Source organism: Ochotona curzoniae, unplaced genomic scaffold (genome assembly GCF_017591425.1).
Source record: "Ochotona curzoniae isolate NIBS_2020 unplaced genomic scaffold, NIBS_Ocur_1.0 contig_66, whole genome shotgun sequence".
Lineage (NCBI taxonomy): Eukaryota > Metazoa > Chordata > Mammalia > Lagomorpha > Ochotonidae > Ochotona > Ochotona curzoniae.
The window spans coordinates 21,283,575-21,305,331 of record NW_024466512.1 but is presented as its reverse complement, the minus strand read 5'-3'; the positions used below and the strand labels follow the sequence as shown (position 1 = coordinate 21,305,331).

The 21,757-nt window shown below is 43.8% G+C and overlaps 1 protein-coding gene across 4 annotated transcripts in view; it reads right to left on the bottom strand.

Annotated features, from left to right (window-relative positions):
* Window positions 1-21,757, bottom strand: part of ARMH3 (armadillo like helical domain containing 3) — a 186,506-nt gene that overhangs the window by 89,455 nt on the left and 75,294 nt on the right. For all 4 annotated transcript variants that reach the window (XM_040992253.1, XM_040992251.1, XM_040992250.1 and 1 more), the window contains one exon: window positions 14,067-14,155. In XM_040992253.1, coding sequence (XP_040848187.1) covers window positions 14,067-14,155 — 89 coding nt within the window. The remainder of the gene's footprint in view (window positions 1-14,066; window positions 14,156-21,757) is intronic.

The window sequence follows — 21,757 nt, the reverse complement described above, 5'->3', positions numbered from 1 at the left end:
AAGATTAGACAGTTGTGCATGTGTGGGTTCCCTTCTAGATTTTCTATTCTACTTCACTGGTCTACCTCTCTGTTTCTGTTCCAGTACCAGGCTGTTGTGATAACTACCACCTTACAACATGTCCAAAGACTTGGGATTCTAATCCCTTCCCACTAGGTTCTTATTCTTCAGGATAGTTCTGGCTATTCATGATTTTTTGTGTTTTCAGATGTACCTTTGTATCATTTTTTCCAGATCTGTGAAGCATGTTCTTGATATTTTGATTGGAATCGCTTTGAATGTACATATTACTTTTGGTAGTATGGACATTTTGATGATCTTGACTTTGCCCATCCAGGAACATGGTATGTTTCTTCACTTTTTGAAGTCTTCTTCCATTTTTTGTCTTAATATTTTGTAGTTTTCCTCATAGAGGTCTTCCACATTCATTGTTAGGTTTATTCCCAGGTATTTCATGTTCTGCTCTGTTATTTTGAAGGGTACCATGTTGGCTCTTCTTCAGCCTTGGGGTTGTTTGCTGTTGATTTATTTTACAATATAGCTGTTGATTTAATTTACCTTGTACCCTGACACTTCATGCAATTATCCTTTTATCCTTCCTCACCTTCCTTGCTTTGCACTCATTACATCACCTATTCAGCATCCTATACACCACCACACACATATTCTCAGATGTCCCCTGACTTGATATGATAGTGTAGGAAGCTTGGACATAGCTGATAATAATTTCGTTTAGAGGTTTATTCATTTTCACTGGAAAGGCAGATCCACAGAGAAGAACAAAAATCTTCCATCTGCTGGCTCACACCACAAATAGCCACAAAGGCCAGAGCTGAGGCAATACAAAGCTAGGAGCTTCCCACAGGTCTCCCATGTTTATAAAGTACCAAGGAGTTATGCCAACCTCCATTGCTTTTCCAGGTCATAAGCAGGGAGCTGAATGGAAGTGGGGCGGCTGGGACATGAACTGGCTCCTGTATAGCATGCTGGTACTTAGAAGTGGAGGATTAGCCATTTGAGCTATTGTGCCAGCTCCTAGATTTTCTTTTCTTTTCTTTTTTTAAAGAGCTAGAAGGAGCCTCAGAGGTCATTTAATACAATTTCCTCATTTTGGGACAAGAAAACTCCATGCCTACTTCATTCCCCAATCCTATCCTTGCCAAATTAGTGACAAAAGTTGGAACTAGAACATGATCTCCTGTTTAGTGTTCTTTGTGCCATTTCACAAAGAATAAGATTAAACAAAGAAAGGTGCCAGACCGAGCTGAATGTTACAGGGAGAGGCAGCTTACTATAAATGGCGTGCTCAAGCTTGCCGGCTACACTCTTAAGCAGCTTCTTTGAGTTCTGCCTTATCCATTTCTCCACCTACTGGCTGCTCCAGGTTCTTCTCTTGCAGCATTTGGTTTCCTCTCCCTCTTGGTCCTAGGTTATTTCTTAAAAGTACAGGGGTTTAATACCTCAATATTACTTTCCTACTACTTGCTTTTAAAGTGAAAAGACTTCCAGTAGCTTAGCTCAGCTCAGCACAGACCGGCAGAACCTCTCATTCAGCTCCTGCTACTGTAGCTAGCAGTTTTCTTTTCTGTTTCTCATTCTACATCTCAAAACTCACAGCTTTCCCCCATCCCTTCGTTGTCTCTACCTCTTCTCTAATATCCTAACTTAAAAAGAGAAAATGAAAAAAGGAAGCATATCACTGTCAACTAAAACTGTTGCAAATTTCTTAAGGTTGTCCCCTCCACAGTTATGTCCTGCTGTTATGGGGTGCAGCCAGTGATAGCCAGCACCCATTGACAGTGGGCAAATGAAATTTGGCTGTGTCCCTTACCTTCTGTCCTGAAGGTGGGTCCTAATAGCAATGGAATGATAATTCTGTCCTCAACCACACCCCCCATGTCCTAATCTAGCCAGGATATTGGATGCAGATAAATCCAATTAGTCTGGGTGTTTTTAGCTACAAGCCCAGTTCCTATTCCTGCCCATCCCAATGAGCACTAATCAACTCCTTAGCCCACAACACTTAGGTATTTGCTCCTGCCCACTTGTGACTCGCCTATCGCCTGAGAGGGGACAGTATTGCATTGTTGTGTAACCACTCCCCTCATAAGCCCCTTTAAAAGGCCCATGAAGCTGGGGTTCTTGCTCTCTTTCTGGACAGGTGCTTCTGTTACTCTGGCACCTCGACTCTTAGCTGACCCCGGACAGGTAATCCCCTGAGCATGGTCCCTGTATACTGCTTAAATGGGACAATGGATATAATAATGTTGTTTCTGGTTTCTGTGCTGTCAGTAGTTCCAGGAGACGTGAGGCCTAGCAGTAGTGGAATGTAGGCAAAGACGCCAGGGAAAGGTGACGGTCTGCAGCTTTGTAAGTGTGTCCAGGTTATTTGTTGCATGTCTCTTAATAACTTGCTTAATGGATAGACTTAAGGATCCCAAACTCCTTTTGGGATTATGTTTGGTTGGATTATGATTGGTTGGATTGCCGAATAGACTTGTGATTTGCTATTTTTAGTGTGCTCTATTATCACCAAGCTTGGTTAATAAAGACTCCTTAATAAACCTTAAACATGTCTGGTGTGATCTCGCTTTCACCCTGCAACACTGCATGGAACATGACTCGATATGGATTTTAAAGGGTGCCAGGATTCCTTTTGTTTATTGGACACTGGAACTGAATCAAAAGGACATGGGCATTACAATTAATACCAAGCTTACCAGCAAGTTACTGTGGGTTAGAGCTTGCACAGAGCTTAGCCAGCAGCTAAAACTGTCAAGGGCAGTTTCAAGGACAGCAGAGAAGGGGTACTCAGGATGTCATTGCCCACAAACAAGAGGCACAGAGCTCAAGCTGGTCACCTCCTGCTTCACCCTGCTCTACCCATGCCTGCATTTTTAGAAAACTGCTCTTGACTCACTTGTCCATGTGCTGCCATCTGGGCTCATGACCAGTCAAACTGTTCCAAGGACAGTCACCCAAGTAGCAGTACATAGAGGAAAGAGTTAAGGTAACTCTAAAAGATAAGAAGCTGATAGAATAAACACAGTATTGTTAATCAGTCATATGTCTGTAAGAGTTTGCTATCAGGTACAGTACATGTCATTGTTCAGACCCATGGGTCAGGGCTCTTTAACTTAGCCCTTTAGTTTTACCGTGTTTCTCACTGGCAAACAAAAGATGTTAAAAGCAGGGGACAAAGAGCTTACACCAAAAGGCTTCTCCCTCAACGAAAGCCTGACTTCAGGACTAATTACATTTTAGAACTCCATATCCTGTCAACAGTTTCACTCAAGTGCTGAGCAAGCGCTATGCATCCCCTAGGGAGAAAGGCACAGCTCATTGAAGAAAGTGTCTTTTGGGGTAAGAAGTTTGGTGAGGAAGATTTCCCAAGCCTAGGGCACAATTCTGAGTGCCATGTTCCATAGCATAGGAATGAACCACTCCAAAGCACCAATGCCAGATACATAATAAACAAATGCATCATTTCCTGCCAGAGTGACAGCTACATTAAATAATGAGCTAGAAGTTTGCACAAAGCATCTCAAACCTTCCTCTCTGATGTCTTAGCCAATACCTTAAAAAGAAATGCTAACTATAGAAATCACCTCCTGTGGGGCTAGCACAGTGGTATAGCAAACTAAACTTTCACTTGCAAGCACCAGTTTCCCATATGGGCACTGATTTGTGTCCCGGATACTCCACTTCAAATCCAACTCCTTGTTTATCACCTACTATAAGGCCCAGCCGGGGTGGGTGAGGGGAGGCCTAGGTGGAGGCTGAGAAGGGTGGCTGATAAGGCTACACCAGAAGGCAGCTTCCTTCTTGGCCAGCAGTGAGGTATGGATCCACCAAGGTTGAAGGGAGTCTATAACACTCGAGAAGGCACATTCCTTTGTCCCCAACCCCCACCGCTATAGCCCCTGATAAAAACAACCTGTTATGTCCCTTGAGCATGAATTCCCTGGCCCACTGTCTATACCGAACCAGTGAACCTCGCCCAGGAGTGCTCCCAATAAACTTATTTTAAGCTGAAATCTATTTTGTGTGGATTTCTAGTTCTGAACACATACTCGAGCCTTATACCTAAGAAAGCAATGGAGGATGTCCCAATTCCTTGAGCCCCTGAACCTCCATGGAAGACCTAGAGGAATTTCCTGGTACCTGTCTTCGAATTGACTCGGCTTCAGCTGTTGCAGTCTTTTGTGGAGTGAACCAGCTGATTTTATGGAGAGGAAAGACAGAAAGATCTTTCATCCACTGGTTCACTCCCCAGGTAGCTGCACCAGCCAGAGTTGAGCTGATCTGAAGCTAAGAGATTCTTCTGGATTTCCCACCTGGGTTCAAGGCTTTGGGCCGTCCTCCACTGTGTTCCCAGGCCACAAGTAGGGAACTGGATGGGAGGCGGAGCAGCTGGGACATGCATGTGGGATCCCAACTCTTATAGGGAAAATATTAGCCAATTAACCCATCACACCAGACCTAAAAGAAATAAATCTTTCAAAGAAAAAGGCGGCAAATTGTGCTGTCATGTAGGAGTACAATGAATAATGGATATGGGAACTTCTCCAGGACTTGTCTCCCATGTCAAGGCAAACCAGGTGCAGAGAGGAACAAGCTAGCCACAGGAAGACACAATTAAGTGGTAGTTCAGACTCCTGCCTTGGAGATGCAGAAGGGAGGCTTAATTACAAAACCAAGTGAATGACATTTAAATAAGATTAAAAACAGGAAGGAGACAGAGAGCCTCCAGCAGAGCAAAAATAAATGTCTCTAAAGAATCAGGTCAGAGAGAGCTATTTGAGCAGCTTTCACAAGCTAAGAAGTGAAAGAGAAAGCAAAAACAAGATTTAGCCAGGCCTTGTTCTGTGGCCTGGCAAGGAGCTAGGATAATGTGCCACAGAACCCAATTCAAAACCTGCTCATTAGAGGAAATGGGTAATTTCACAGTGACTGATACATGAGAAATATTAGCATCTCCATCACTTAAGAGAGAAGTCAAAGAACTCAAAGGACAGGCTGAAAATAGCACCAGTGGAACAAACTAATGCTACTCATAACCCCAGAGGCACCATAAACTCCAGCCATCCAGCATCTCCGAACAAAATCACCAATTACCCAGGGACATTGCCAGCAATCAGCAGGCTCACTGTCAATCAGCAGAGTAGTGAAGGATTTAGAGGCCAACACCTGCCAATAGAATAATTTAAAATATACTAGGTAGCTTCTCAGAGTATAGGAATCTGTCTGGCTGCAAACCTAAGCATCTCACGGACATAGGCCAATGAATCAAACATAATGAAATGGCTTTGGTTGTGTGCTCTGAGATTTCTCTCATGTAAACAGAGCACATACAACAATATGTTAATAGCCTGCACAGCCTTTTACACCCACTCTAAATGATTCAGAAAACATAACTCCTTTCATCAGATGTTAAAAGAAAGTCAGGTTTGGAGCCCGGTGAGGTAGCCTGGTGGCTAAAGTCCTCACCTTACACACGCCAGGATCCCATATGGGTGCCAGTTCTACTGCTGGCGACCCCACTTCCCACCCAGCTCCCTGCTTGTGGTCTGGGAAGGCAGTCAAAGATGACTCAAAGCCTTGGAACCCTGCACCCACTTGGGAGTCCTGGAGGAAGCTCCAGGCTCCTAGCTTCAGATTGGCTCAGCACCGGCAATTGTGGCCACTTGGGGAGTGAATCATCAGACAGAAGATTTTCCTCCCTGTCTCTCTTCTTCTCTGTATATCTGACTTTCCAAGAATAAATAAATAAACAAATAATAAGCATAAAAAAGAAGGTCAGGTTCAGTCCTTCCTATTTTCCTTACTCATTTAAGAGGGAAACTAAGTTTCTCAACTACTTCATGTTGTCATTTATTTAGGGACAATGCAATCCTCACAATTACCACCCATCCTCTATCATGAAAATGAGCTCTAAAGAAAAAAAAAAAAGATTTGAAAGTGAGAGTTACGGAGAGAAAGATACAGAGAGATCTCCCATTCTCCAGATTTTACGCAACAACCAAGGCTGAGGCAGGCCAAAACTGGGGGCTCCATCCAGATCCCCTACATAAGTGATAGCAGCTGAGATTTGGGTCATATTCTGCTACCCAGGCTTCAGCAGGGACAGGGATGGGAAGTAGAACAGCTGGGATATGAACCGGAGCTTATATGGGATGCTAGTTAGTGTCACAGGCAGTTCCACCTGCTACAATGCAGGCCTTAACAATGGGCTGCTGATGAAAGTTTCCAGATCTTAGATTTGAGAAATGTAGGATCCTGTGCAGTTGCCTGTCAGCATGCTTTAGCAGACACCGCAGGCTCCATGCTACCTAGTTTATTCCACCTCCCACCAACATTGCCAAACATACAGGATTAAATCAGTCTTCAAGCTATCTAGCAACTAATCAGACTTCATCTTACAGGAGCTAACTAGCATAGAACCAAGAATCATACTATCTGCCAAAACGAGAGACCAATAATAGAGCTGTCCATTCACTCAGGATCCATGGCCCTTTAGAACCACCACTGGCAGAGCAGCAAAAGCACAGCTACTCTTTCCCCAGTCCCCCTGAAAAAGCTGATGGCCTCCCAAAGTTCACACTTCTCTGGAGAAGTGACTTTACATGCAGAGAAAAGAACAAAGATGGATTTCTCACTCATTTAGGGGCTTCTACGTGGGAATCATTTTCTCCTGCTAGCAGGCTGAACATGTTACAGAATCTTAGCTTTTGCTTCTGCCAAATTTCTGAGGAGAACGAGCAAAAGATCCAAAACAGTGTAAATTTTGGAATTAACCAAATGTAGTGATTTGAAAGGGGATAAAAAGGCTTCTTGGTATTTTTTCAGCACTCAAGCACCCTCAAGCACTGCTACATTGACTTCCTGACTAAATTATAGGACCAGAGACCCTCTAATGCCCTTTCACCAGAACATTTTAACTTAGAGAGGAAATGACTGTCCACACAAGGAAAAAAAAAAGCACGTGGAAGCTAGAACCATCTTAATTATGGACCTCAAGTTGAGACTACATTTTGTGACATTTTCCTAAATCAGACAAAACTCAAGGGAATGAGTAAGAATAATTCAAAAACTAATTTTAAAAACAAGAGGGCCATAGCAGTTGCCAAAACTCCTCTTCCTATCTACTCTAGCTTCATACTGCCATGCACTTTCCTGTCTGATACCTTCTTCAAAACTAAAGCAATATTGTAGTTATATAAAATGCTAGTTGCTACCAGTGGAAGCTAAGGGAGAGGTACATGAAGGTCTACAAACTATTTTTTTAACTTCCTGTAAGTTTATAATCACATCAAAATTGAAAGTTTAATGAAGGAACTAAAAGGAGATAAATTAAAAGTTCACACACATCTCTGATTTATCAGAGTGCCTGGGTTTAGACCCTGGTTTCTAATCCTGACTCCAACTTCCTATTGATGTGCAACCTGGAAGGCAGAAGATGATGGGATGGGATCCCTGCCTCCCAGGTTGGGCATCTAGACTGAGTTCCTGTCTCCAAGGCATACTGGGAGTCACTCAGCAATAGAAACAAAAAATTCAAAAGATAGATTTTCAAAATCAGGAGGGGCTGCTAAAGTGCCACTACTATACTTACACAAGAGCTACCATATAATCCATGGCTCAAAGCCAGTCCTTCTCTCAAAAAATTTCAGTCCTACACTGATGACACCTACGATATAACAAACTTTCCCTACCCCCAGAATTTCTCAATTCTCAACCTGAAGTTATACCCAACCATGAAGTTGTAGGCTTCTGCCAGTGGTGGGAGAGCCAGCTAGATCCAGAAAGCTGGAACACTCTGGAGATCTGCCCCTTTCTCCTGTAGGTATCTAAAAGGTCAGGCCATGTACAATTTCTCTCTTTTTCACAAAGCCGTGACTGCTTTGGAAGCTATTTAGCACAGTGAGGCTGAACAGATTGTTTTGGGGGCTTTGGGAGCCTCTCTTCCTGCAGGGAGGCACATGTTGTTGCCTGGTGATCCACAGCTGAGCACAGAAATCAGGAACTCCAAGTTCTAATCAGGACTCTGGTTAGGTCTGTCTGGCTCCATGATCCTTAGTAAGTCACTTAACCCTTCCTTCTCTACCTCCACTCCCTTCAACAAAAAAAGGGGATAAAAATAATGATGCCACCTGGCATGTGGAAGAATGAAAGGTGAAGCACAAATGTGATCTACAATGTTGCATGTAAAATGCCGATATAAATGACTGCTTCAACCCATGTCATCAGACTGTGGGAAGTTACACAAATTGAATGCAGCCTCCCAAGTGCCACTTTCTGCCTGCAGTGAAAGTAAAATAAGCTGACTCTGTGAGGCTCTTTTCAAGTATTTCCCTCTCCAACAACTACATGCTTCTCTCTGAAGATTCAGCTCATTCTTTCGTTAATGGCTTAAAAACTACCAGTTTCCATTTTTACTTGGTCACAAACAATCCACACATCTGTGGTTAAGAAAAGAGCCAAAGGAAAAAGAAATTACCCATCATTCCTTTCACAACAACTCAAAGCCAAGTAGAATGGCTCTATGAAGAGTGAAGTTAGCTCACAAAAATCATGACAACACACATCCTACTGGATTCTGTTACCATTATTTATTATTTTGAGATTTAAACAACATTTGCTGCTTTAAGAATCCATTTAATTATTCATTTGAGTGTTATCTAAACCCCTATGAAACATGAAATAGTATCTGGGGATAAAACACCGATTTAAACTCAGACCTTTTCCTCCAGAAGTTTTTCAAAAATTAGATGCAAGTTGGGCTTAGCCTGGTAACGTAGTGGCTAAAGCCTTTGACTTGCAAATGCCGGGATCCCATATGGGGGCTGGTTCTAATCCCGGCTGCCTTGTTTCTCATCCAGCTCCCTGCTTAGTAGCCTGGGAAACCAGTTGAGGATGGCCAAAAGCCTTGGAACCCTGCACCCACGTGGGATACCCAAAAAAGGCTCTGGTCCCCTGGCTTCGGATTGGCACAGTTTCAGTGAATCATTGGTTGGATGATCTTCCTCTGTCTCTCCTCTTCTCTGTATATCTAAGTTTCCAATAAAAGTAAATCTTAAAAAAAAAATTAGATGCAAGCGTTTAAATCAATGTGCAAACATAGCAAAAACAATGTGGTAAAATGGAATAGAGACACAAAGTACTATAGTAACATACAGAAAACAGACATAGTAAACAAAATAGTTTATGGCCTTAAGTAGTTCAAAGAAGAAACTGCTGAAGTTTGCAGTAGGAATGCAGTGTGAATGACAAAAAATATTTTACTAGATTCTAAAATGTTCTATAAGAATAGAATTAATTAGGAAGCAGTGGAACATAAAATTAAGACAAGAATTTTTCACATGAGTTTGAGAGAGGACATAAAGAACGAGGATCCAGAACTCTGAAATTACACACACAAGATTTATGTGTAAACGAACCTTTTTTTTCCCCTGACCATAAGGATCACAGTTATCAGTCTAGATTCAAAACTAAAGAACTATTTTACTAGGATCTTACACCAAAACCCAGCTTTCTATCCTTATCAAAGGAGAATTTTAAGACCTAAGCTTTTAACTCAGACTAAAGACTTTCATATAGACTAAATGTCAAAGAAGAACTTTCAAGTGTTAAAAAATAATTATAATAATAATCCTCACAGGTAGTACTTTCTTTCCACATTCTAATTGAAGTAGGTCTAAATATATTTCCCCACGTGCTCAGATACCATGGTGACAAGCATCACACAGATCAAATATGCAGCAAGAAGAGGTCAAGGCTTCTATCTGTGAAGCCAACTGTAGGAAAAGCCTAACAGGTTGGCCTGAACTTTTACCTAACATGGCTGGCTCCTCCTTGTCTGTAAGTCCACACCTAGCAATTCCTAATGGGAGTCTGGTGACCTCTGGTCAACTATCTCTCCAGTAATGAGGAGCTATTGTAAGCCAAATGGTATAGAAATAGAAAATCACACTAAAGCCAAGCAATACTAAATATCCACATGCCATACGAGAAGACATTTGGATCCTACCCAGCTGCGTCCTAGAAACCCAGAGGCTTCTATCCTTCCAATAATACATGACTTACAAGTTTTATTGTAAGCAAAATTCTACAGTACGTGTATGAGTAAGTATAATTCACATAAACATATTTGCCATGATGATTTTCATATACCTCCCTCAAAAAAAGTGAAAACAAGGACATTCCAACATGTGACTAGTGCCAGCCTATTTGTAGGTGGATGCACCATAGTCACACTTGTATCCACTGAATGCAACAGTAGATGTTACTATGGGCTCTGACTACAATAGATGTAGCATTGTATTTTGCAGCTTCCTTAACACCTGCTGCTGTGCATCTTGCTGTTCATAAAAACACAAGGAGCCGAAGTTCCAGCAGGGCTTACCCAGTCTACACAGGAGAAAGATCTAGACTCATTTGGCAGAGAACAGCATATGTTTATGCCGCAGAAACAAGAAGTCTTCCATGCTTCACCAATGAAACTCTTTTAGACCCACCTTCAACCCATCAAGGGCTTTGGAATGCTTAAGATAGCATACAGTCACACCAAGCTGAACAGACAGCAAGTTTTCAAAGATAAAGAGTCAACACAGGATAAAGAATGGTCTCCTTTATAACTTCCTAGCCTGAACGGCAAAATGTTGTAAATCAGAAAAGATAAAAAGATGACATTTTTAACTTCTTAAAAAATGCTTTATTTAAGCAAAGATGTTGTCAATGAATTCGGGGTTTTGGGATATAAATTTTTCAGCATATAAAACTGAAAGCAAAATGTTCAACAGCACAAGGAGAGGGTTCACATGGTAAGAGAATTCATTCTGAGGATGGAGGCACAACATGGATAGAGAGGAGTAATGGGAAGCCTCAGGGCCTTAGGTAGACAGGGAATGTAGCAGGCAATATGGAAAAGGCAATGGGTCAGGGCAATGATGAAGAGGACACAAACAATGAATGTGGGAGAAGTCAAAGATCACAGTGACCACAGACAGGATGTCCAAGACAGAAAGAAAAGAAAGTAAGAAAAACAAACAAAAACAGACAGAAAAGACTACTATGCAAGCTGCTTAGAAGTATAGCATCTAGGGACTGAGGTTATGGCAATAGCAGGTAAATCCACTTCCTGAGACAATGGCATCCCATAAGGGATTGATTTGAATTTCAGCTGCTCCACATTCAATTCAGATCCCACTAATGTACTTGTGAAACCATCAGCAGATGGCTCAAGTACCTGGGCCCTTACACCCATATGGGAGACCCAGATGACATCACTGGCTCCTAGCTGCTACAGCAATTTAGGATTGAGCCAGCAGAAATAAGATTATCTCTTTCTCTCAATTTCTCCATAACTCTAACTCCATCACAATTATAGATCTAATCATAACCATAAATTATCTGCACTTACTGTAAATCTTTCTTGTGTATCAACATTCACAAATTTCTATCATTTTTGTATATTTAAAAAATATTTTCAAAAGATTTATTTTTATTTGAAAGATAAATCTAGGGCCCAGCACGGTGACCTAGTGGCTAAAGTCCATGCCTTGCACGCGCTGGTATCCCATATGGGGGCCAGTTCTAATCCTGGTGGCCCCACTTCCCATCCAGGTCCCCGCTTGTGGCCTGGGAAAGAAGTTGACGACAGGACCAAGCCTTGGGACCCTGCACCCTCATGGGAGACCAGGAAGAGACTCCATACTCCTGGCCTTGGATGGGCTCAGCTCTGGCCATTGCAGCTACTTGGAGAGTGAACCATCGGATGGAAGACTTCTCTCTGTAAATCTTTCCAGTAAAAATAAATAAATAAATAAATAAAAATAAAAATAAATCTTTTTAAAAAATGAAAGAAAGATAAAGAAAGGACAGTGAGATCTTCCTCCCACTGGTTCACAACCAGAACTGAGCTGAACTGATGTGAAGCCAGGTGCTAGAAGCTTCCCCTGTATCCTCCCACATGGATAGAGGCACCCTTGGACCTGAGCCATTCTCCACTGCTTTCCCAGGACATAAGCAGGAGTTGGAATGGAAGTGGAGCAGATGGAACTACAACCAGCACCCACATGGGACACTGGTACTGCAAGGTGGAGGATTAGCTGCTGCTAAACGCTGTAAGGCACTGCCATCTGCTGTCCCCCAATTAACTTTTTTTTAAAAATATTGAAAGAGAGAGAGGGAAAGACAAAGAACTTTTCCATCCAGTGGTTCATTCCCTAGATGGCCACAACAGTGAGACTTAGGCCAGGCTAAAGGCCAGGCTAGCAGCTTCCCTGGGTCTCCCATATAGATGGCAAAGGCCCAGCAGGCCAACTTCCATTGCTTTCCAGGTGCATTTGCAGGGAGCTGGAGCAGAAGTGGAGAAGCTGGGATAGGAATCAGTAACACCCATATGGGACGCCAGTTTTACAGGCAGCAGCATTAACTTCTATGCCACAACATCAGTGTCTTCTTTTTTTTTTTTAATTGCAAAGTCAAATATATATAGAAAGGAGGACAGACAGAGGAAGATCTTCCATCTGTTGATTCACTCCCGAAGTGAGCGCAACAACCGGTGCTGCGCCAATCTGAAATCAGGTGCCAGGAACCTCCTCCAGGTCTCCCACACAGGTGCAGGGACCCAAGGCTATGGGCCATCCTCGACTGCTTTCCCAGGCCACAAGCAAGGAGCTGGACGGGAAGTGGGGCTGCCAGGACTAGAACCAGCACCCAAACGGGATCCCACACGTTCAAGGCGAGGACTCCAGCCTTTAGGCTAAGGTGCTGGTCCCCAGTGTCTTCTTTTGATTCCCACACTTTTAGAGCCCCACACTCATAAAACTATTGACAGGCAACAATGGGGTAAGGATTAGAATACTAACAGGAAATGTTGATACCTGAGAAATTCATTAACTTCTGTGGTTTCAATTTTTTGTTTCTCTTTATCTCTTCTAACTTCCCCTTGATCCCACACTCACACACTCTCCTAACATCCCAAAGTGCCACTATTGCCATTTATTGTTATTTCCCCACTTCTTCACCACCAGAGGCAGCATCCACAAAGAACTTGCTAATCCAGTAATTAAAGATCTCTACTTTCCATTATGGAGGACTAAATTTAGAAAACTAAATTGAGCTGGGAGGAAACCATGTGTCACAACAAGCAAAATGGATTTCTTGGGAAGGGGGTTGGTTGCGGACCTGTTTTTAGCTGGCCTCTGTCACTGAGAACAGAGAAAGAAGCTCCCGCCTAGGGCGGGCCAGCCATTTATCACCAGCATCATTGAGAGAAGATTTTATTGTACTGTCAGGTCACAAAAGCCACTGGGACCTATGAGCAAGCACCCGTGTCTTGGGGAACCTGTCTTCTGCTTTTCTGAAACCTCCAATTCAGTCACACAAAAGAAAGGGGTGGCAAGCCAGCATTAATTATACCCTGGGTGAAAGAGCCACTTCCCGCCTGCAGGGCAGCAGTGACTTTCTCGAACTGTTGAATGGATTGGAGCACAGAGGTAAACACTGTAATTTGCTATTTTGTTTCTGGCACAAGGAGGAGTGGTCCAGATGACACTGTCTGTAAACAGTAAGGCTGCCAGATGTAACACAAAGAACAGGCCAGACCCACCTCTCCACCCCCTTGCCCACCCTCTCTTTTCCATGCCACAGTCCTCCTGAGATGACTTGTCCTGAGGAATCCCAGAAGCTCCCTGATAGCACTTACACAGCTACCAAGCAGAACCCAACTAAGTCTATGCCCACTCCTCCTAGCTCATTGCTACACAAGAAAGCACAAACAGGACACAAGAAACAGCCCATGATTTTCACTAGCTAACAAAAACGTGGGGAGTCCAGAAAAAAAAAAGCACAGGGAGAAGGAATAGAAGAGAAAGTATGGATCAGACAAGGGGACATGCCCAGCTATGGATTACAAAAAGGCTAAAAAAAAATCACACAAAAATATAAACTATAATAGAAGCATCCTAAACACACTACCAGGTTAAAAAAGAATCTAGCCTGATCTCAGGCCTAGGGGTTCATCAAAGGTATAAAAAGAAGGATTCATGAGAATAAGTTACCTGACCAGAGTTCTCGCCAGGTGTAATGCAGGCGTACTCGACACTTCTTCTGGTAGCAAAGCAGTTTATGTACTACCTGTATGCAGCGTCTGTAACACATGAAGAAAAGGACCAAAGTAAGCCCAAACGTTACAGTGCAGGGAATGGCTGTGCTACAATCAGCTATACACAAAGAGACAAACTTGTGTTACCAATTACCCATATAAACAGAGAAAGGGACTATGATCCTTCCAACTAGAGTCGATTGGAAGTGCTGGTATTGAGGAGTAAAGAAGTCAAGCCACTGCCTGTGATACTGGCATACCATATAGATGCCAGTTCAAGTCCCAACTATATGTCCACTCCAGAGGCCTGTTAATTTATGTGGACAAGCAGCAGAGGATGAGTCAAGTGCCTGGGCCCCTACAATCACACTGGAGAAACAGAGTTCCAGGTTCCTTGCTTCTGCCTAGCCTAGCCCCAGCTGTTATAGTCATTTAAGGAATAAACCAGCAGATGAAAGATACCTCTCTCTCTTTCATTCTCTTTGTAACTCTGTCTTTTAAATAAATAAAATCTTAGAGAGACAGAGACAGACAGACAGACAGACAGAGAGTAAGAGTAGAGTCCATTAAGTACCCTTGATACATTCCAAGGAAAATAGATGTACCAGTGGGCAAGAATTAGGTAACAGGTGATAGAAAACACAAAGACTACATCTTTAGATTTAACATTCTAAAAGGTAATCACAATTTAAAAAGTTAATTTGATCATTAAATTTTATTTACACTATACATTAAATTAAAATTTCAGTTCCTCAGTAGTTAACCCACCACTTGGGATGCAGCATTCCATAATACAATGTCTAGGTTTGAGCTCTGGCTGAACTCTTCATTCCAGTTTCTTGCTAATGTGCACTGGTAATGTGTGGGAGATGACTTTAGTGGCTATGTCTATGTCACTGATATAGAAAACTTGGACTAACTTCCCAAATTCTGCTCCAGTATGGCACAGCCTCAGCTGTTGTGGGAACTAGGGGAGTGAGCCAACTGATGAGAGATGTCTCTCTCTCTCTCTCTCTCTTCCAAATAACCAACTAACTTAAAATTTAGCTCTTCAACTGTACTAACCCCATAAACTGTTCAACACTAACATACAACTATCATACAGAAGATAGATATATAGAACTTTCATAGCCAATGTGCCAGGCCCAATGAGCTTTTAAGAATGATAAAATAGGGTGCAGCTGCTCAGGCAGCCCCTGGCCGCCATGGAGGGTTAGAGGAGGGGGAATCTTTCCCCACCTGAGTCAGGCAACTTCTTGGGTGTCCCCCGGCTGCCACTGAGTGTAGGGAGAGGGGGAGTCCTCCCCCTACCCAGGTCAGACAGCCACTTGGGCAGCCTGGGATGCCAATGGCACCGGGCAAAATCTTCAGGCCGCCTGGCAGTGCACTCTGGAAACCTGGGGGTGTAGATTTGCAGGGAGACTGAGAGATCACACAGGTGAGGGTGTGTGATGACCTGTGGATTCATGTCAGTTGAGAAATTACTGTTCAGGGACATCCTTGATAAGGCCACCATACGAGTAGGAGAGGAATGACTCCAGAGGAACTCCCAACAACAAGGCCACTGTACTTGCAGGTAAGCGAGAGGACGGAGACCTGATGGTTTGGAGAAGAGAGACTGGAAGATCCTTATGGGCCAGACCAATGCACCAACCCACATGAGAGCTCTGACCTGGGCTTGTTAGCACAGACCATTGCTGACCACCACACACCAAACCACATGAAAGGTAAGGATAGGGGCATGTCTGGCAGGGCTAGATCCCAATAACTGACAGTGAGCGTTGGAACAATGGATGGGTCACATTAAGCTGGCCCATAACACTAACCAGCATGCAAAAGAACCACTCTGGGGGAAGATTCTGTGAGGCATATGTGGGCCTAACCCTGGGGAAATACATTTCCTGCTGGCTAGCTTAGAAGTTGGGGTGGTGGGCCCAGCACGGTGGCGCAGTGGTTAAGGTTCTCGCCTTGCACGCCCAGGATCCCATATGGGCACCGGTTCTAACCCTGGCAACCCCACTTCCCATCCAGCTACCTGCTTGTGGCCTGGGAAAGCAGTCGAGGATGGCCCAGGGCTTTGGGACCCTGCACCCACGTGGGAGACCCGGAAGAGGCTCCTGGCTTCAGATCGGCATAGCATCAGCCGTTGTGCTCACTTGGGGAGTGAATCAACAGATGGAAGATCTTCCTCTTTGTCTCTCCTCTCTGTATATCCGCCTTTCCAATTAAAAAAAACTTAGAAAAAAACAGTTGGGGTGGTAATGGGCTAAGCTAGGCGTGACCATAGAATCCAATAAAACTCAGGGTAACTGGGGCTGGGAACAGCTGGGCAGGCCCAGGCTACAGCACCGACATGCGTACCCTAAAACAAGGTATGGAGTGGGCCGGACTGTAGTATCTACCAGCTCATAAAAAGGCCAGGATGGAGGGGACTATGCAAGGTAAGGGCCTGGCACCCACTGGTTTGTATGAGATCTGGGTCTAGGAGTGAGCCAAGTGGGGGAACTTGGGAAACTCCCTCAGTTGGTCATAGCTCCCAACGGTACATGGTCCAGGTCTGTGTGTTGGGCAGGGCCAGGTTGTTGGGCAGGTCTGTGTGTTGAGCAGGGCCAGGTTGCAGCACCCACTAGCGAGAGTTGGAAGTGGGGGCCAGCCAGGACAGACTACACCATCCATAGGCAAAGGCCAAGACAGGAAAGGGATAATGCGAAACTGGGTCAAAGAAACCACTGGTACACCTGAGATCTGTGACTGGGAAAAGGCCTGGTTGAGCAGCTAAGGGAATGCCCTGGCTGAGCTGTGGTTTCTACTGGTGAGCACAAGGACCAGAGCAGGGGCTATGATCCATACTGGTCATGGCTGCAGTCTTCCCCAGCATGGGTATGGACTGGGTCTAGGATATGTAAGACTGGGCTAGACTCCAGCACCCACTGGACCTTGTGAGAACCAGGATGGGTATAGAACGAACTGGGCTAGGTCTCTGTTCCTGCTGAACCAGGTGTAAGCTGTGCCTGGGTGTATACCACGCTTGGCTGGCTATAGTACCCAACAGTAAGAACTGGACAGCCCGGCATGGTGGCCTAGTGGCTAAAGTCCTCACCTTGAATGCGCCAGGATCCCACATGGATGCCGATTCTAATCCTGGCAGCCCCACTTTCCATCCAGTTCCCTTCTTGTGGCCTGGGAAAGCAGTCAAGGACAGCCCAAAGCCTTGGGACCCTGCACCCACATGGGAGACCCAGAAAAGTTCCTGGCTCCTGGCTTCGAATGGGCACAATTTTGGCCATTGAGTGACTCAACTGACCGAAGATCTTCCTCTCTGTCTCTCTTCCTCTCTATAAATATCTGACTTTGAAATTAAGGGAAAAAAAAAAAAAAGAAGAAGAAGAATTAGAATCGGTGAGGGCTGGTCAGGAAAGGCACTGTTCCTGCTAGCAGGGGAGGTGGACTAAGTAGGGCCATGGACCAATGTGCAAGATTTTGCAATGGGAGAAGTTCTCATGGAGAAGCTTGGGGAACTCCTCTGTCCCTGCAGGTGAGTGAAAGAATCAAGACAGGTAGCATCCCAGACCAGGCCAGGTAACAGTACCCACCAGCATATATTTGACTAAGGTGTGGGATGAGCCAGGTTAGGCTAGTTCATATCACCCACTGGCAAAACTGAGAACCAGAAGGGTGCATGGGTCATACTGGGGCAGGCTGCAGCTCAAGCCAGTTAACATGAAGGTCAGGACTCGGGGCTGGTTGGTCTGGGTTGGGCTAAGCTGTAGCCACCACCAGCATGAGCTGGAAGTGGGAGGGGTGAGCCAAGCTGTGCCAGGCTACAACACCCACTGATAAACACCAAGGTGAGGCAGGCCATGCCAGACTGGGCAAGACCAGTCTTACCTAGCACACATGAGACTCAGGAAGGAGGGGGGCAAATCTGTAGGGGGGCTGCGGAGGGCTTCCCAGATAGGCCACTGTTGCCACTGGTGAGTGTAAGAGCTGGGATCGAGGGCAGACCAGCTCGGGTAGCACTACAACACCTGTTGGCCTGCATGTGAGCTGGATCAGGGAAAAGCCAGGCTGGGTTGAATGTACCTACTAGTGCATGCATAAGCCAGAGTGGGTGTGGGTTGGTTGGGCTTTGCCACAGCATCAGCTGGCAGATGTTGGCACTGAGGATAAATTCTGTTAAGCTAAACTGCAGAATGACTTGAAGAGTGCAAGATCCAGGAGTGGGAGTAGATCCAGGAGGGAAATAGTGGGCACCTCCCTCTTGGGTTGCCACTTCCACTGGTAAGTATGAGAACCAGGACGGGGGAAGGCATGACTAGATAGAGTGGCACCCATTGGGAGCAGCGTGGAATGAATAGTGGGGCTGGTTGGGTTGAACTAGGCTTCAGTGCCCATTGACATACAGGAGAGCTAAAGGGATGTGGGACAGACTGGAGCAGTTGGCCATACATATTGGCAAGCATGAGAACCAGGGCAGGGAGGCAGTCCTAGTGGGAGCTCTTGGGTATTGCTCCAACTAGGCTGCAGCTGTCATTGTTTTGCGTGAAGGCCAAGTGTGTGGTGGGCAGGATCAGGCTGGACCGTAATACCAGTTGGTTCTTGTAGAAGACAGAAGCAGAAGCAGAACCGACCCAGCAATTGCAACCACCACTGTGTGCATAGTCTGAGTTGGGTGACGGACTGTGCCGGACCCTGTACTGGCAAGCATACACAAGAATCAAGTCTGGGAACACCTCAGATGAGGTTTCTTTTCTTTTCTTTCTTTTTCTTTTTTTTTTTTTTCAGATGAGGTTTCTTTGGGAATACTCGAAAACTGAACTGATGGACTCAGAGTTTAAACCATGAAGAGAACTGCAGCTTCCATGGTGTGACTGTAGTATGCATGTCAGAGATGAGCCTGCTCAGAGGCTCAGATGGAGCAGTGGACAGCATATCCAGATGCACATGGAGGATATGGCAGTACATTAGAACCTGCAGAGGACACCTGGTACCACAACAGAAGACAGACAACAAAACAAATCGATCATCTACCCCAGCCAAGCGTTGTCAGTGAAAATCTGGGCAAACAAAGACTCCAAAGCAGACTATGTCAGCCAGTGGATTCTGCAGAGATTTCATCATGCTTGGGGTGGCAAGATCAGCAGCAATTCAGAACTGTTGAACTATCAAAACCACTTGAGCAGGAGCCTCGGAACATGCCCCACACTGGGGACCCTGGGATGGCTGGGAAGCTGGGTATGGCTTCTCCCTTTATCTCCCCACTTTCCTGACATAGAGGAAGAAAAAAAACAATGTGGAAACAATGGTCTCGGCCACTTTCCTCTAGCCCTTGACCCTTCAAACCCTAATCAACTATGTAAAAATCATCAAAAATATAATTAAAGCAAACAAACAAAAAGAATTATAAACTGGGCCTGGTGCAATAGCCTAGTGGGTAAAGTCCTCGTCTTACATGTGCTACAATCACATATGGGTGCTGGTTCATATCGCAGCTGATCCACTTCCCAGCAAGCTCTCTGCTTGTGGCCTGGGAAAGCAGTTGAGCATGGCCCAAAGCCGTGGGACCCTGTACCCAGAAGTTCCTGGCTCCTGGCATCGAATCATTTCAGCTCTGGTTGTTGTGGCTACTTAGGGAGTGAATCAGCAGGATGGACAATCTTTCTGTCTCTCTTTCTCTCTGTAAATATGCCTTTGCAATAAAAATACATAAATCTTTTTTTAAAAAAGTGTTTTAGCAATTAAAATTAAAAGATAAGCAACATAGAAAAATATTCATGGCAACACTATTCATTATAGCCAGAAAGCGTAAACTTTCAATGACTATTGACTAGTTAATGAAGTAAAATTAAGTGGTATTTTCATACAGTCAAATGTTAATCAGCCATAAAAAGAATGAAGGTCTAATACAGGTTACAGCACACAGAAGCTTTAAAAATGTTATACCAACAAATAAAATCAATCACAAAGCACATACAGCTTAATTTATATTAAAATGAATATGTTGATTGATATATAATTATGTATAATATAATTTATATAAAATTTATATAGAGAGGAAAAACATATAGGAAGGCAAATATATAGATTAGTAATTATCTCACCTAGGGAAAAATGCACAAAAAGGAAGATAGCAAGAATGACTGCTGAGAACGAATTTCATTACGAAGTTAGAAAGTGTTCTAAAGTTAGATTGTGTTGAAGGCTACAAATTCCTGTTAATATACTAAAAGCTGACAAATCATATAACTTATATGGATGAACTGTATAACATATGAATTATACTTCAATAAATTTGTTTACAAATTTAAAAAGACATTTTTTAAGTAACTGCTATGCTAACTATGCTAACTTCCATCAACTCATATTAGCTTTCTCGTGTTTGAATTTTATATAAGTGGAATCATGTGAAACATATGTATTCTATTTGTGCTTAGCTTCTTTTTCTCAACATTATTGTTGTGGGATTTATATATATTGTTGGGGAAAAAAGTAGTTCTTATTAAGCTTCTACAGTATTCTCTTGTGTGAATATAGCACAATTTATTTACCATTCTACTAAGAATGGACATTTGCATCATTTCCAGTTTTTGATACATTAAAAACGGTGCTGCCTTCTATTTATCCTTCAGAAGTTACAGTGAGTGATACAGGCCCAGCGTGGAGGCGCAGTGGTTAAGGTCCTCGCCTTGCACGCCCGGGATCCCATATGGCCGCCGGTTCTAATCCCGGCAGCTCCGCTTCCCTTCCAGCTCCCTGCCTGTGGCCCGGGAAAGCAGTCAAGGACGGCCCAAAGCTTTGGGACCCTGCACCCACGTGGGAGACCCGGAAGAGGCTCCTGGCTTCGGATCGGCATAGCATCAGCCGTTGTGCTCACTTGGGGAGTGAATCATTGGATGGAAGATCTTCCTCTCTGTCTCTCCTCTCTGTATATCCGCCTTTCCAATAAAAATAAAATAAATCTTTAAAAAAAAAAAAACAGAAGTTACAGTGAGTGATACATACACTTCCTTTGTCTCAACGGCAAAGAATGGAATTATACAACCTAATAGACTACCAAACAGTTTTGCAAGGTGTTCAAATCTTGTTACATTCTTACCAGCAACCTGTTAAGTTTCCAGTTGCTCATCATTTCCTCGGACCATTGAGTACTGCCAGGCTTTTAAATGTTAGCAATACTGTTAAATGCACAGTGGTACCTCCTTGCAGTTCTAACATGTCATTTTCTGATGATTAATGAGGTTGTGCACCTTATGTTTCTTGAACACTGGCTATCCTATTCATGTGTGATGTTTCTTTAATTAAAAGAAAAAAAAGTCTTTGAGACCTATGTTTTCCAAATTGTCAAGAAACAGAAGTTAATAGTTTTTACAGCCGTGTTAATTTAATACATTAAGCTGAGCTAGGGATGATAAGATTTCAGCAGAATCATTAAATGTCCATTTTAATACTCAATTTATATTAGGTTGATAAATTCTTATTTTTCAATTAAAATTCAAAAATTCAATGCTAACAATTGTACTAGGATCTCACCCATAGGAGCCACTAGCATTTGGAGGTCTCTAAATTGCCTAAAATGCAACAGCAAAACTTCAGTTTTGAACTCTCACTCTGTCACATCCTCCGTGCTCTTTAAGAGCTTAAATTAGG